The sequence below is a fragment of the Pteropus alecto genome, unplaced genomic scaffold (assembly GCF_000325575.1).
Source record: "Pteropus alecto unplaced genomic scaffold, ASM32557v1 scaffold134, whole genome shotgun sequence".
In the NCBI taxonomy this organism is placed as follows: Eukaryota; Metazoa; Chordata; class Mammalia; order Chiroptera; family Pteropodidae; genus Pteropus; species Pteropus alecto.
The window spans coordinates 12586449-12598664 of record NW_006436283.1 but is presented as its reverse complement, the minus strand read 5'-3'; the positions used below and the strand labels follow the sequence as shown (position 1 = coordinate 12598664).

Below are 12216 nucleotides of genomic sequence, written 5' to 3'. Positions count from 1 at the left end.
CTCTGGCAACGGTGGTCCTCCCGTGGCTTTAGCACCTCAGGAACAAAGATGGGAGTAAGTCTGGAAAGAATGCTAGACCAGAAGGATTGTGATTAGTAAGCATAAAGGCATTAATCATAAGTTGCAGAGCGACTTTCTATGGCAGGGGACATTCCAAGCTCTGGGTCAAGCCGCTGGGGACACTCTATTGTTAAGCTATAGGGCAAGAAAAAGTGAAGCCAGGGACGCTGTGAGGCTTTTACTGGTAGTGAGGGGTGGGGATGGCGTCTCAACTGGGCCCTTCTTCAGTATCATCCTTTTTGACAGATAGCAAAGAGAAAGTTCAGAGAGACTAAATAATAGGGCAAATCACATCTCTGGGTGGCTATTTCTTTTCCCGTAAAAAGAGGTTGTTTAACTACATATTTCTTTGCAACAAAACATTTATCATTCTGAACCTGCTCAAAGTTGAGAGGCAGTTTGGAAGCAAAATCAGTTTTATAACTCAGATGTATCTCTACTAGATCTCTGTAGGAAATAAAGTCCGGCACGCTCCAGGTCACCGGGAGGCTCCACCTCCGCCAGGTTTTGAGCAGCGGAGAGGAGTGTGTACGCCTGCAGCAGCGGAACGGATTTTGCCGGCAGTGGGGACACGTTTTTACAACGGACCAGGGAAAGGAAGTGTGCTACCCCATTGAAAGGACCCATTCCTGGCTGCCGCGGGGTCAATGCGCGGTCCTTTGAGTTTGGGCTACTCCCGGCGGGCCTGACCCTTTGGGTTACCAGTGACAAGTGAAGGTGACCACAAGCTCACGGACCTGCTTGTTTTGGCAGCGGACGGGACGGGCTGACCTTGGCCCACTGCTCTTTCATTGCTTTTGGTGACCTTGGCCCAGGGTCGGAGCCAATGGCTGCTTGGGCCGCTGTCAGCCTGGGCAGGACCGCCATCCCGTGCTTGCGAGCACTAGGCCCTGGGGCCCGGTTTGCTCTTCCGCACGTCCCCCCAGCCTCTCATACTGACCCTCCCGGGTGCAGCCCCGCTCTGGGCCGGACGCTGCACCTAACCACGGTGGTCCCCGCCGGGCACAACAAGTGGTCCAAAGTCCGGCACATCAAGGGTCCCAAGGACACCGAAAGGAGTCGCATCTTCTCCAAGCTCTGTTTGAGCATCCGCCTAGCGGTTAAAGGTGAGAACCTCACTATCAGCCACCGCTGGCTGCTGTTTCCCCTCTCTGCCTAAGGCCTTGCTTGTCTCCCGGAGCTGGGCTAAGGCCCACCTATAGCCTCGGAGCTGGGCTAAGGCCCACCTATAGCCTCGGCCTTTCATTTTCTTAAAGACAGAGTGAATGAAAAATTTCCTTTGCAAAACACTTCTCCTCCATATCCCATACAAACACTGGATAAAGTGTTCTAAAATACCTGAGAGCTAAGTGGTGACTTGTCACTCTTTTGGGTGGGGGCAGGGCTGGAAATAATGAAATGTCTTAGCTCATAATTTTCTATCTCAGAAGGAGGCCCCAACCCTGAGCTCAACAACAACTTGGCCAACATCTTAGAGGTGTGTCGCAGCAAGCACATGCCCAAGTCAACGATTGAGGCGTCGCTGAAAATGGAGGTGTGTCTTCAATTTGACAACCTTGTTATTGATCACAGCCCCTACAGAGTCCATGTCTGGAAGGCCACCAGACATTCCTTAAGTTATCAAGAAAGGTAGCAATGTGGTTGACACCTTCGATCCAGAGCCTTCTGGTGGCTCTATCTCCATGGCCGTTATGGGAGCACAGTCAGGAATAGGACGAGTAGGCAATGTACAGAACAATAGAGCCTAGGACTGCTTAGCTGAGTTGTGAGGAGATGAGGTAGAAAGAAGGGGCACAGTGTGGGGCAAGCCCCTGATGTTAAATTGAGGAAGGGGTTTGTTTTTTTGCTATTTATGTCTAAAGGAGAAAAGCCAGTAGAGAGAGAGGGTACAGATGATAGTGATGGTGGGAGGGGCAGGGATGTAGAACCCAGGTGTGGGAATTGTCTTTGAGCCCAGGTGAGGGGACTCCTCTTCCTCTGGGCCAAGTGAGGGGGATCTGAGGAAATAATAATCATCTTAATAGCTAATAGTTAGTGAGTGCTTACTCCAGGCCAAGTACTTTGATAAGAACTCTGTATGCATTTATTTTACTAAATCCTCAAAACAAGTAGAAACTGAGCACAGAAAGATTAGGCTACTTGACTAAGTCACACAGAAAATGACATACTTGAAACCATATAGTCGGTCCAGAGCCTGTGCTCTAACCTACGCCTTCATGTTGACCGTGCTGCAGACAAGGTGGTGGAGGCAGAGGATTTTCTCCCACCTGGTGGTCCCTTTCTTCCTTTGTGAAGGCAGCAGGGCAGGGTGCTTGAAGAGAGTGATGAAGGTAGAATGCATGGGCAGGGCATGAGTAGAGGCAGCATGGGAAGTCCAAATGAGATTAGTCATTAGAGTTTTTGATTGAGTGTTTAAATTTTGAGGCCATGCTATTTTCAGTGGCTCTTATGGTAAGGCACAGGTGTGTGAATTCGCATAATCAAGGGATAGGAGCACAGGTAGATTTTGTGTGGGATAGAATGTCTTAGTGGGAGTGGTGGGGGAGGGGTGGAAACAAAGCTGGGAGATGGCTGATTGATTGTTCAGGGACAAGAGAAACAGACTTCTTTCCAAGTAAGTGATAATATTCCAAAAACCTCAAAAGTTGGTCCCATAGGCCTCCTCTCAGAGAGTGGGGACAAGAATAAAGACTTGAGAGTCTAGGCTGCACCCAGAGAGCCCATCTCATGGAGTCAACTTTGTGATGGTGGTGTCTGTGACTCTGGGCTGGCATGCAGGAGGGAAAACAGGAAAACAGGAAAATGTGCTTGTGTGGTTTTTGCAGAAAACGAAGGGCGTTTATTTGTTGTATGAGGGTCGAGGTCCTGGTGGCTCTTCTCTGCTCATTGAGGCATTATCTAACAGTGGCTCCAAGTGCCATTCGGACATCAAACATATCCTGAACAAGAATGGGTAGGTGTGTGTCTGGGGAGAGTGAAAGGGGGTGGAATCTCTAGGTTCTAATTCTGTGTAAGGAAAGTACTGTTGTTCCTGGTGGTTGTTCAGGTTTTACACACATTTCATCCTTAGCAGAATCCAAATGGGATAATCCACTCTTCCTTAATGTGTTCTGTACTGGGAAGGGTCCAAAAGACTTTTTCATCAGGTGTAGAAGGGGCTTCTTTTCCCATTATCCCATCTGTAGCCTTATAATGTCCAGATCTTAAATGTACCAGCAGGACTGGAATCCAAATGGCACAGGAATTGATGAGCAAAGTCTTTGCATCCTCTAGACTTCAATCAGGGCATAAAATAGAGGGTGGGGACATGTCTGGATTATTCCCTTGCCCAATGGTAGCTGCATCTTCTTCAGGAAGAGAGCTGCTCCATGTCTGTGTATATTCCAGAGGCTGGGTGGGACAGACAGTACCGTGCAGTGCTTTGTGGAGGCTGAGTGTCTAAAGGCATTGGTGCTGGCCCATTTCATTTCCTATCAGGGGAATGATGGCTGAAGGAGCTCGCCACTCCTTTGACAAAAAGGGGGTGATCGTAGTTGGAGTGGAGGACAAAGAAAAGAAAGCAGTGGACCTAGAGCGTGCCCTGGAGCTGGCGATTGAAGCAGGAGCTGAAGATGTCAAGGAAACTGAAGATGAAGAGGAAAAGAACATTTTTAAAGTGAGTATGAAGCCGTAGTGTTCGATGGACTTCCGAGAATGTCCTGACAGCCATGCGACGGCATGCCTCTCTTGGTTTCTTTTTTCCTGCACCCAGGGTACAGGTGAGATAAAGAGTTCACATATTGCACAAAACTTTATTAAGCGAATACTAGATAGGACTTACTCTACTGAGGACCACGAGAAGGATTCCAAACACTGAAAACTATATCTCTGCCAGTGAAGGGCTTAAACCCAGTGATACATTACAATAGTTCCATTCAGATTTTGCAATGTTCTGTCCGATTTGTCCTGTTATCTCCTGGCTCCTCATCTCCCGACTTTCTTTTGTCTCTAGTTTATTTGTGATCCCTCTTCACTGCACGAAGTGAGGAAGAAGCTAGACTTCCTGGGCTTGTGTCCTGTGTCCTGTACACTAGAGTTCATCCCCAACACAAAGGTGCAACTGGCTGACCCTGACTTGGAGCTGGCTGCCCACCTCATCCAGGCTCTCGGCAGCCACGAGGACGTGATCCAGGTCTATGACAACATTGAGTAACCAGACTGCACGTGTCTCCCGGCTCCTTCCTAGACAACCGGTAGCTCATTCTGGAGTCCTGGTTTCTGCAGCGTCCTCTAAGACAAAAGCAGGTCAGGGGCCTAGCAAGTTTTGGGGCACAAGACCTGCAGCTTTGTGGCCAAGGGAATTTCCATACTTCTCTGAGGCCTTTTTGTCAGCTCTCTGGTGTCTCAGCCCTCCTGGATGAGTTCCCTCCTTCCTCCTAGATGCAGACTGGGGCCAGTCAGCTGGTCAGACTCTGGTTCCGGGAAGCTGGCCCTTATGGGGATGGTAAGTGTTCTGAGGGCCCACATACTAGAAACTGCTCTTAAATAATAACAGTGGTTGATCTGGGTTGCTGTATTGTTGTATGGCTCTTGAGTTTTTCTGGGTTTGTGTCCAGCTTTTTGGACCCTCTTGACTTCCTTTCAAGACTCTAGGCCTAGTTCTTCTCTTCCAATCCCAGGACTGTTGTTTATGTTTTTTGATTGTCTATAGAAATGTAGCTCCCTCCAAGTACTCTGTGCTCTAAAGATGGTCTAATGGCCTAAACCTGTCATTCATTCATGCAACTAATATTTATCAAACACCTACTATGTACCAGGAACTGTACTTATCAAGAGCACAAGGTTTTCAGTTGATGCCCTTTGTTAGATCCTACTCTGAAATGTGGACCCTCAGAGGAAAGACACAGGACTGATCTCTACTGGAGCTATCCTAGGGCATTGCAAGCTGCTGTGCATGCATCGTTCTCTCCACGTGGCCTCTGTGCCCTTCTTCTGCCAGGGACCTTAAGGCTCTAGCCCAATAGGAAATCAGGTGCTATTGATAAAGGACTGCCAAGTCCTGCTTTGCCCAGGCCTCTGTGTGTTGTGAGATTTGCCCAGATGGACCTGTCAGCAGATTGGGCTGTGCTCAGGAAAGGCTGTACCAAGCTGGTTTTGAAAGCTGCTTGGTCCCCAGAATGCCCAGCCCTAGCTCCTTTTCATCCCTGATGCCAGATGATGGGGCACTGGCAACTGGAGAAGAAACAAGAACAGAAGGAGGGGTGAAAGCTGAGCCAGAAGCCTGGCTACATGGGAAATAGGGCCCTTGATGCCTTTTGCTCCTAAGAGTTACTACTGGGTTTAGAGAGATGAGGAGTGGCAACCACCTGTGCCAGAGCCCATCAAACATGTCGGGCCTGGAGGAGTTTTTGATCCCTGTTATTCACCTACTTATAAGTTGTTTAAGCCAGTTCTGAGATAAAAACAATTTTCCTGAAGAAGCTTTAGGTAAATAAGAATGGAAAAGAAGTAAAACCAAATTAGTTATAAATGATAACTTCAGCTTCTAGGAAAAACAGATTACTAGTTCCACAATGAGTTCAACAGCTGGAAAGTGAAGCCTAGGGGGAGGAAAACCAATGAAATAATCCATGATCCTGCCAAAGGACATGCTGTTATACCTCTATGCTCTTATATCTCATTTCATAATCATGCTACTACTACTCTTTGAGATTCTTCAGGTTTTACAGGAGATAACTCATCCAAATATCTGAATAGCACATCATTAAAATAGGGCAACTTAAAGTTTAAGTGCTGCTTCATAATTTGTAAGATACTTTCATATTTTATTTATCTTATTTCCACACAAAAATAGTTATAAAATAGGCCAGGTATTTATGCCCAAGTAGGTGTGAACAGGTCTAATACTACATCTTGTACTGAGAGACCTTGGTTTTTAAAAGAGCTGTTTTGTAAATGCTGAATATAAATTAATTTGGAGGAACGTGATCATTTTTTAACTAAGGAAGTCCACTCTGGAAGGGAACTTGCCTACTCCTGTGGAGTAGTCTTCTAATCTAATAGAATTTGTTAATATGTATTCTTGTGTAACCAATTTTCTTATGTCAAGGCATACTGGACAGCTCTGCACTGACCCCTGGTGGTGCCTTACAGTCTTTTCTGCAGTTATTATGAGACAGGCAGAAACGAAACCTTACTTGAACCTGCTCTGCCTCTAGATCTGGTAAAGAGACCCTTAGCTATATAGGCTAGTTAAGTAACTATTTAACTGAATCGTTAAATAAAGAGGGTATGAGTTATTCTTTCACTAGATATTATTTTTCAAAGAATATTTTGTCAGCAAATATTTACAGTATAATGTTAAATAGAAAACAAAGATGTAAAACTGTAATAATGTATGGTCCACATTTTAAAATAGCTATCATACCATCATAAAGACTAGAAGGAAGTATACCAAAATGTCAAAACTGGTTATCTCTGGATGATGATGTTCTAACTGAGTTTTATTTTCTATAATCATGTATTACTTTCATCAGGAGAAACTTTTTTTAAAAAAAGAAAACTAGTTGTATTATTGTCCAACTAGGGAGACAGTATGTGAGAGGGTGGAAGTCAGGCATACTTTAAAGTCAAAAGAATGGGATCTGGTCCTGGCTTGCCTTTGTCTTATTTTTGTATTGTCTTAGCAATACAAAATCATTCAGCAGCTTGTAGCTGGCTTGGGTTCACTTTCAGGTGTCATTTCAGTGAGATGGAGGTATCTGTAATAGGCTCTGTCCATAGCCTTGACTCTTACAAGGAGCACTAACGCGGTGTGTACCTGCTCCCCCTCTGCCCGAGGCCCTGGCTGAATCAAACAGGAACAGTGAAGGCTCTGCCTCCAGCCCATTATGGAGATTCAACCATGGGGTTGAATTACTTTTCTGTCTCTGAAACAGTAGTCAATAAAACTTTAAATTCTACGAGACCCCACTTCTAGTCTTATTCAAATCCCCAGAGACTCCTCTGGTGACATTCTGTGAAGAGAAATGAGCCAGTAGGTCTGGCAAAAGAGTGTTATGCCAGCTACACTAGTTTTGACTGAAATTGCCTTCTTTAAGTAAAGTAAAAGTAAAAAAGTTTTTACTTTTTCCTCTTTTTACCTTTCTTTTGTCTATGCAAGAAAGGTAATATTTATTGTTTTTTTTTTAAAGGCATACCTTATCAAAATATATAATAAAAGTCCCACTTCCTAAGATACAACCATCATTAACCATCTATATTATTCTACTCATTGGAACCAATCTGCTGGGGAACAGTTCTGCTATTTGTGAGTAACCTTGGATGAGAACTTAATCTCTGCACTTATTTCTTCAACTATAAAATGGGGACAATAGTACCTATTTCATAGGACTCTTTTGAGAATTAAATAAGTTAATATATGTTAAGCACTTACAGAAGTGCCTGGTGATAGAAAGTGTTCAATAAGTTTTGGCCTTTCCCCCCCCTTCACAATATATCCTGGGCACCTTTTTGGTATTAATATGAAGAAGTCTGCTTCATTCTTTGTAGTAGCCACATAGTATTTTATTGTATTTATTACTGTGCCATACTTTATTTAACTAGTCTTCTATCAAAGGATTGTCTGTCTTACAAAAGATACTGCAGTGAACATTCTTTACCTTTACTCACTTGCAAAGTATTTAGGATACATTTATAGAAGTGGAATTTCAAAATGAAAAGCAATTTTTCTTTAGAAGTAAATATCAATAATATATAAACATTTTCATTGTAAAAAATCTATAATTTGTGTATCATTCCTCAACAATGCAGATAAACTAACATTGAACTGGTAATCTGAATATATTCCACTTTACCCCTGAATTAAAAGAATTTTCATTAAATCAGGTGATAGGTTTGTTGGTTTCTTTTTTTACACTGAATTCATCCAACTGTCCCCTAAGATTGATCATTCATTTGTGTTTATTGTTCCCTGTCAAGTGTCTAAGTGTCCCTATGCTCTTGAAAGAAGGAAAGTATGTAGCCGGTGTCTGATTGGGCTGCTAAATGGGACCAGCACTTTCTGAGGCTCTGCACACTGATTCTTGGGGTTAGATATGGTTCAGGTGCTTAAATAGGAGCATCTACTCAGTGTAAAAACCAGGGGAACAGACTGGAGAAGGCATGGCCCAGCTGGGATGCTTCACAGCAAGAAATGAAGAGTGAGGAAGGAAACAGCATACAGAAGACAAATACATAAAAGGGCACACACACCTGTGGAAATTACATTCACTTGCTAACATCCCCATTTGAGGTTCACTTATTGAACAAATATTTTTTCGAATGTGCTATAGAAGATGGTAGGCATGCCAGTTTGACGCAGCTTCTGTCTTTATGCTTGCTTAAAGGCAATTACAGTAGAGTATGACAAGTGCTTTGATGAAGAAAGTACTAGGTGCTCTGCTATCCAGATTTGGGGGTATCTGGAAAGGTTTCGTGGAGGCAGTGATGTTTAGACTTAGCTCTTCTCTGAAAGAAGGGTGGAGGGCAAGAATGGAAAAGAGTATTCGAAAGAGAGAAAATAGCACATGCAGAGGTATAGAGCCAAGAGTCATGTTTGAGGAACTGCCAGTGGTTCCATGTGGCCAGAGCATAGAATTTGAACGGTGGGGTTGGTAGAGGTAGAAAATAAAAAATCTTGTGGCCAAAGAAGGAATGGCCTTCTTAGCAACATTCACATATTCAATTTATCCTAAGGGCGATGGAAAACTAAAATTTTTAAGCGGAGCATGACAGGATCAGGTGTCTGTTTTGAAAAGATCACCCTGTGATGTGAGCACACATACATAATCTAAGTAAATGACTTTGGTGGTTTGAACTAGGATGGTGCAGCTGGGAATGGGAGAGGAGTGGACAGGTTGGGGCCATGGTCAACATTAGATGAGGGGGAAGGGAATGGAGAGGAAGAGCTCTCCAAGTTAGATAGCTCAAAGGTATCCAACTTGGAGAATGAAGATGGACAATGGAAATACAAAACTAGGAAAAAAATAATTCAATTTGGGCCTGTAGAATTTGAGGTGCCTGTGGGATACTCAAGGGGTGATTGCTCTGGAGCTCAGAAGAAAGTCCAGTATGATAACTACAGCATGGGAACAGTTGAGATGGCTGGTTAAGGGACTGACACAATGGAAATAAAGTCCTCGAAGAAAGCAGTTGCTAGAAAGGTAGAAGGAAAATCAGAAGGCTCTTTTCAGCTAAAGACTTTAGTAGTTGTACTATAGTTCTCTACTATGTGCAAAGTACTATTCTAAGTGCTGGGAATAGGGCAGTGAACAGAACAAAATTCCTGATCCTATACAGCTTATGCTTATTGTAGTTGGAGGAAAGACAAGTAAATATATAAATCAGGCACTATGAAGAAAAATAAGGCAGAATACGGAGATACAAAATGATGGAAGGGACAGAGGCTATTTTGGATGAGGTGGTTAGGAACTCTTAGGAGTTGATTTGAGCAGAGACCTGAAACAGAACCAGGAATTAGCCATCTAGGGGAACATCTAGGGGAAAAGCATTCCAGGCAAAACAAATGGTAAATACCTGAGGTGAAAGGTCTTGAACTTGGTAGGTTCAAAGTTTGGTGAGAAGGCCAGTGTGGCTGGAGGACAGTGATTAAGGGAGAGTGGTAGAGATGAGGTAGGAGAAGATGGTGGGCGCCAGCTCTCATTGGGCCTGGAAAGCCATGACAGAGTTTGGGTTTTATTCTAAATGTGAATGGGAAGTCATTGAACGGTTGACAGCAGGAGAGTGACATGATCTGAATTACATTTTACAAAGATCACTCTGGCTGCTGTGTGGAGAATCATTTGTTGAGTGACCACAGAGGAAACAGGAAGACCAGTTTAGAGGGCTAGAGCAGTCATGTAAGAGAGGGTGGTGGCTTGGACTAGGGTGGTAGTGGTGAGAAGTGGTTTGGTTCAGATAAATTTTGAAACGAGCTGAAAAGACTTGCTGCATGATCGGATATGGGAATGTTAAGGAAACAATAAAATCAAGGAAGACTCTTAGGTTTGTATTTTCAGAATTGGGAAAACAGAGGAGCAGGGTTTTGGGGGCGGGGAGGGGGAAAAAATCAAGCGTTTGGTGTAAAACATGTTAAATGTGTTTTAGATGTTCCAAAACTGTTAAATAGACCTTTGGATACAGGCCATGAGTGGGTATTAGATTTCTACTGGCATAATTGTGTCTTTTAAAAATATTTATCTCAGGCCAACAAAATTAAGGGTCAGATCTGAGCTTCAGATTGGCAGATTATGACCTCCAGCATAAGCCCATTACACTTATTCTTAATAGGGTAATGTCCCCAAAGGAGTGAAAAGTGATTCTTAATGGGTGAAAAAAATCTTTGCTACTCCAATGGTGTGTGGCTTTCATAGCTGACAAAATCTTATTCCTTAGTATTTAATTTCTCTCATGAGGAAGAATTTAAATTTAATTAATTTAAAATTTTCTCTTTGGAGGTTGATAAGCGGTGGGGGGTGGGGGGGGAAGGGTTGAGAAATCTTTCCCAGAAAAAAGAGAGATTATTATAGGAACTACAATAAACTGGGTAGAGATCTAATCAAGAGGGAAAATTACAGACTTAAAAGCTTGTTGGAGGGGAGAAAACTAACAGGACAAAGGGCCTGATAAATATTGGGATGGGGGTGTAGAGTGGAGGCTAAAGTAATTAAGAGATTTGACGCTCAAGGCAAAGCCACCACTAAAGGTTCTTAGTTGACAGGTGAAAAAGGCATCTGAGCAAGATTATCCTGGTTTCTCATATTAGACTGGAACAGGGACCAGAGAAAGGGAGTCCTTATTGTGGTGGACTTGGAATCTGAAGATCTGGATATACAAAATGTTGAACAATGGAGGGTTGGGGAAATTAATTACAGTCACCATCCATTCTGAAATATCATGCAGTCAGTACAATTGTTTTGGAACAATATTCAGTGGCACGGGAAAACATAATAAAATGTACGCACACTACAAAACAATATGAGCCATTTTTTGTCAAACGTGTATCTAAGAGGAAAGTGATAAAATTAACTCTGAGTTGGGATTCCTTCCCCTCCTCCCAATGGCAATACAAAGAGGTTGTATTGCTTTTAGAAACTGGAAAAAAAGTTTTTAAATTTTTTATTTTTTTCCCAAAAGAAGCTTTTTGGCTTTGCTATTTATTGGTTTCGGCCCTGGCCAGTCGCAGAACTCCCAGATTTGTGAGGACCCATATTCCAGTACTACCGCAGCCCCTCGGAGGGTGTGGCCCCGAAGGTATGAGACCCAGGAAAAGGCTGGCAGTGGCGAGGCCGCCTCTACCTCTGGGCAAGCAATAGCGTCTGGACCGGAGGGCCTGCCAAGGGATCCCAAGGCAGAGGTGGCCACACGCTGGGAAGCGCTCAGAGCCAAAACCTTCCCCGCTTATTACGCACCGGGTGTGGCCACATGAAGGGGCAAGACGGGGGCCTCAGAGACAACTCGGACCGCAGAGAGTCCGGAGGGCAGGAGGCCGGGGGTCGCTTCCAGCCGCCTTCCCAGATTCCAGCCCTAAGGTAGCCAGTAGGGAACCGCGCCAGCCCGCGCGCCGGGGGAGCTTCTGGTTGACTGACGGGAGGTGGGAATGTGGGCGGAGCCTCGCGCGTGAGCTGTGATTGGAGCAACCAACACCTCCCGGGGAGAGAAGGGGCGAACCAGTGAGGGATGTGCAGAGGCGGGTGCTCAGAGTCCTCTACGTGATTGGTTATTAGCGGAGTGAATCGGGAGCAGTTTTAATGATTGGCAGGCGATAGACAGCTGTCGGAAACCGCCTTGGCTTCGCCCATTGGCATCCCGCAAGAGTAGGCGGGATTGGTCTATGGTGTGGTGCCTATGATTAGCTGGCAGCTGAGAGGGTGTTGGGGAGACAGCGGTGGAGGGGGTGTTGGCGGGGGCAGCGACTTCCTCATTCTTATTGGCTGGTGAAATGAGTGGGGGTGGTGCGAAGGCCCAGCACAGCCTTTGGATTGGTGGGCGCTGGGCTGAGTGACAGGCAAAGGGTGAGCTGCGCGACCAGCGGTTTGTTTTTCGGAGCGTTCCTGAGGTGGAGAACGGTGGCCGGACGGAACGACTGAGGGACTGAGGGACTGAGAGACTGGCGCGCGGGCGGGCCGGCGGCGCCGC

The 12216-nt window shown here is 44.9% G+C and overlaps 1 protein-coding gene across 2 annotated transcripts; it reads left to right on the top strand.

Moving 5' to 3' along the window:
• Positions 1 to 632: 632 nt before the first annotated feature.
• Positions 633 to 7926, top strand: LOC102879750 (translational activator of cytochrome c oxidase 1). 2 transcript variants are annotated; one of them, XM_015589785.2, is made up of 5 exons: positions 633 to 1166; positions 1491 to 1594; positions 2886 to 3013; positions 3538 to 3715; positions 4052 to 7926. In XM_015589785.2, the coding sequence occupies exons 1-5, from the start codon at positions 887 to 889 to the stop codon at positions 4250 to 4252; spliced, it is 891 nt and encodes a 296-aa protein (XP_015445271.1). In that variant the 5' UTR covers positions 633 to 886; the 3' UTR covers positions 4253 to 7926. The 2 variants fall into 2 exon arrangements, with proteins under 2 accessions (XP_015445271.1, XP_006912386.1); XM_006912324.3 differs by having other exon boundaries at positions 637 to 1166; positions 1488 to 1594.
• Positions 7927 to 12216: the final 4290 nt, after the last annotated feature.

Excerpts from the sequence above, each read along its gene's own strand:
- LOC102879750 (XM_006912324.3), top strand. The coding sequence starts at position 887 with ATGGCTGCTTGGGCCGCTGTCAGCCTGGGCAGGACCGCCATCCCGTGC. Across the intron at positions 1,167-1,487 it reads CATCCGCCTAGCGGTTAAAG|AAGGAGGCCCCAACCCTGAG; the intron begins GTGAGAACCTCA and ends TTTCTATCTCAG. Across the intron at positions 3,014-3,537 it reads CATATCCTGAACAAGAATGG|GGGAATGATGGCTGAAGGAG; the intron begins GTAGGTGTGTGT and ends ATTTCCTATCAG.